Source organism: Trachypithecus francoisi, unplaced genomic scaffold (assembly GCF_009764315.1).
Source record: "Trachypithecus francoisi isolate TF-2019V2 unplaced genomic scaffold, Tfra_2.0 Lachesis_group11, whole genome shotgun sequence".
Lineage (NCBI taxonomy): Eukaryota > Metazoa > Chordata > Mammalia > Primates > Cercopithecidae > Trachypithecus > Trachypithecus francoisi.
The window spans coordinates 82,451,193-82,454,920 of NW_022681456.1; the positions used below are offsets into that span (position 1 = coordinate 82,451,193).

At 59.0% G+C, this 3,728-nt stretch overlaps 1 protein-coding gene across 4 annotated transcripts in view; it reads right to left on the minus strand.

The window, feature by feature from the left end:
• Nucleotides 1-3,270, minus strand: part of ANKRD33 (ankyrin repeat domain 33) — a 3,768-nt gene extending 498 nt beyond the window's left edge. The window contains exons 1-6 of one of the 4 annotated variants that reach the window (XM_033223548.1): nucleotides 2,898-3,127; nucleotides 2,412-2,662; nucleotides 2,035-2,160; nucleotides 1,719-1,859; nucleotides 246-647; nucleotides 1-45 (exon numbers count right to left, since the gene is read on the minus strand). The exon at nucleotides 1-45 is cut by the window's left edge and continues 428 nt beyond it. In XM_033223548.1, the coding sequence (XP_033079439.1) occupies nucleotides 1-45; nucleotides 246-647; nucleotides 1,719-1,859; nucleotides 2,035-2,155 (709 nt within the window). In that variant the 5' untranslated portion in view covers nucleotides 2,156-2,160; nucleotides 2,412-2,662; nucleotides 2,898-3,127. Of the gene's footprint in view, nucleotides 648-741; nucleotides 805-1,718; nucleotides 1,860-2,034; nucleotides 2,165-2,411; nucleotides 2,663-2,897 lie in introns of all 4 variants that reach the window. The other 3 variants (XM_033223547.1, XM_033223546.1, XM_033223549.1) reach the window with 3 other exon arrangements.
• Between the last annotated feature and the right edge of the window lie 458 nt (nucleotides 3,271-3,728).

Genomic DNA, 3,728 nt, shown 5'->3' on the forward strand with positions numbered 1-3,728 from the left:
AAGGGCCAGACTTTGATGTCCCGCAGGACTGGGCTTTGGCCAGCACTGGTGGGGCGATGAGGATGCCTTGGAGAGGAGGATCTTGGGGACTTGGGGCCTGGGGCTGGTGCTATCCTTGGGCTGTAGCCACTGAAGGCACTTGCTCAATATGCCCTGAGGGCTCTGATAGGGGACAAAGACCCACGGGGACCTCTGGGGACTCCCTGGTGGGGACTGGGGAACCAGGGGAGGGGGTGGGGCAGTGCCTAGCAGTTCTGGCACGGACTTGCTTCGGGTGCCCAGGGAAGGTGGGTGGTCAGGGCACAGAGTGTGGCAGGCAGTGGTGACGAAGGGACTGGCCAGGCTGGTTGTGGCCGTCACAAAGTGGTCCAGAACACCCCCCTCCCGAGGAGACAGGGCAAAGGGGAGGCTCAAGGTAGCCCGCAGCCGCTCTAGGAGTGAAGGGGCAACCTGGGCCTGGGCCTGGGCCTGAGCCACGAGCCCAGACAAGGCCGGCCACTCGGGCTGGTAGTGCTGGCTAAGCTGCTCCACTTGGGGCCTTCTCAGCAGCTGCCGAATCCTCCACACAGTGTCGAAACTGTCGGTGAGCACTGCCCATTCCAGGGCCGTCTTGCCCCGAACAGGGTCCACTGCTGTCAGGTCAGCACCTGGGAAGGGGCACAGGGGGTGACAAGGGGCAGGATAGGGGTTGGTGATTCGCGGAAGGGCAGATTCTTTAGGAGCAAGACTGATGTGGGTTACATTCAAAGCCATAGAGTCCCATCCCATTGAAGGTGGAATCGGGGAGGCCTGTGTTGCAACCTCCTGTTTAAGAGAGATTAAGACACTTAGGTCCAGAGAGGGGAAAAGACTTCAGAGAGACCTACTGTGGGGCTCCACCTGGGGCAGAATAGGGATCTCCTCAGTCCAAGGAGCTGGGCAGAGCAGCAGTACAGGCTGCCCAGGACAGGCAGGGGCCTCAGCGGCACCCTCTGGGGCAGGTGGGTGGGGATGGTCAGCTGGTTCCCTCTCCTGGTTCTTCTCTTCTCACCATCTCCCTCTCCTATCTTGGGGTTGTGGGGGAGCAGTCAATCTGAGGTGAAGCAAAGGGTGTAGACCACCCCCCTTTTTCCTATACTCCTTTTCCATTCCAAACCCATTGAGGTGGGTGGGGAAGGGAAAAGTGGAGGCAGGGGTCCCCCAGAGTGACCAGCAGAGGGCAGCCCCACTGTGGGGAAGAAGGGCCCCCAAACAACTCCATGGACAATGTGGATTTCACCACACCTCCCCCTGAACGACCCCACAGAGCCACAGGCCTCGACGACTCTTGCCTGGGTCCCCTGGAAGCCTGGCTTGTCAGAGTTGGAGGTCATCCCAGGGAAAGCTAACACCCTCACAATACTGATGAGGCCCAGAGAGAGGGAAGCCGCTCAGCTAGGAATAGGGGCTGGTTCCAGATGCTAGCCTTTTTTCGTGTTAAGTTTTCCAGCTGGGCTAGTTTCCCCTCCCACACTTTCCTTCCTGGGACCTCCGCACACAATGTCTGAGCTATCAATAGCAGGACTGGGTTGATTGTACGAAGCCCAAAGCATGCTCTCCACCTCTAGGAAGATGAACTAGATTGATCCTCCATCTCCACCTCTCTCCTCTCTGCAAAGAATCACAGCTGACTTAGTGTCTGGTGGGCAGGCTTGGAGGAGGGACTGGAGGCCACACACCCCAGTCCAGGTCCCACACACCTGCCATGAGGAGGGTGGCCACGCACTCACAGCGGTTCCGCATGGCAGCCTTCATTAACGCTGTGAGCCCCCGCTGGTCCCGGCGTTCCAGGTCCAGGCCGGCGTAGTAGTTGAGCAGGAGACTCACCAGAGGCACGTGGCCTGCAGGGCAGCAAGGGTAAGCTTGGTCCCCAGGAAAGGGGATGATGAAGCTGCCAACCCACCCTCCACCCAGCACGAGAGAGCCTGGTGGAGAACACCATGCAACAAGGGTGGGACTGAGGCCCTGTCTGCATAAAAGGGGGGCTGTCGAAAGTGGGGTACAGCAGCCTCACACCTGCTTGGGCAGCCAACATGAGGGCTGTGTCTCCTCCTTTGTCCTGCTGGTTCACATCAAGGAAAGGACATTGACTGAGCAGGGCCACAACACTCTGGAAGCCGTGGTAGCATGCGACCATGAGGCCTGTCTGAGGGAGGGGCAGCTCAGATCCCCTGCTTTCCCCTGGGACTCCTCAGGGCCCCTTGTGCCCTCTAAACCCACATCTGTCCCAGAGTCTGCCCCAACCCCTGTGAAGACCCACCCTCAACCATTCCATTCCTCCTAAGGACTGCGGGGCATATTGCCCCTGAACCCCTCTCAGGGAGCCAGGCCAGGATGGTGTAGTGGGGATGCAGAGATGCCCCCAGCTGTCCTGGAAAGCCAGGACATCTCACCCTCCCATTGTTGTCCACGTGGGTGGCCTCCTCTGGGGAGACCCCGCCATCCAGTATGGCTTGGAGTTGAGTGGGATCATTGTGGACACAGGCCCAATACAGGGCCCCCAGCCTGCAGCCTGAGGTGGGGGTCTCCTTGCCCGGGCAGGGCAGTGCCTCAGACATGTCCAGCCCTCTCCTGCGCAATGCCAGCTCTTTATCTTCCAGGCGGGGGACAAGAAGGTGGGTCCCTCCTCTCATGCAGCTGGCATCTAAAACACAGAATGGAGAGGAGTAGTGAGTGTCTCCCTGGATCCTAGGGAGGGGACTCAGCAGCTGTGAAGTGCACGGCCCTCTCCCAGGGAAAACATTCTCCCCAGCAGGAATCTCACCCCATCCACCCTGAAAAAGGACAAGCGCTGGGCCAGGAGCCCTAAGCAGGCAGGGTTCACTCTAGGTCAGCACCCCAGTGAGACTCACCGAGAGAGGGTCGTCGTTTTTCCTTACTTGGGATTCCGAGGATGAGGCAGTCAACGCGGGGCACACCCCAGGCTCCGCGGAGCACTATCACTGGGTCCCCGAATGCCCTGAGGTGGACTATCCCTCCCCAGGAAGCAACGCAGGTAACAGATGGCTGGACTTTCAGAAAGAGCTGCTGCAAATACCTCCTGGCTGAGCCGGATCAAGCAGTGGTAGGAAGGGATTGGGGAGCCCGGTGGGGCGGGTGGTCACATCTCAGGAGCTGACCCAGACCAGCCCCAAGATCCTCCGGGTGGGCGAGGCCTGAGCCAGGCAAGTCCTCCCTGCCGGGGCGGGCTCACAAAGACGACTCCTCCTGACCGACACACCCACCCTCAGCCTTGGGGACGTCGGCGGAGATGTAACCTCATGGGGTCTCGGCCCAGCTCTTTAGGCCCAGCCTAAAGCCCCTCCTCATTGGGTGAAGTGTGACTTGCTGAAGGGGTGGTTGTGGGAGACGGTGTGACGTGAATGCAGGTATCTCATTAAATAGGGTTGGTACTCTCAGAATGACCCTGGGGTGGGGTCTCCAGGGGTCACCTGAACTTATTTTTTGAGTTTCTGGGAAAATAAAAACATAATTGTCACATTATGAGTATAGAACTGGGCCCAGTGGCCCACGCTTGTTATCCCAGCAACTAGGAGGCTGAGGTGGGAGGATTGCTTGAGCCCGGGAGGTCGAGGCTGCAATGAACCGAGGTCGCGCCACTGCACTCTAGTCTGGGCAACAGAGCAAGACCCCCTTTAAAAAAAAATTGTGGCTAGGTGGGGTGGCTCACGCCTGTAGTCCCAGCACTTTGAGATTACAAGACAGATGGA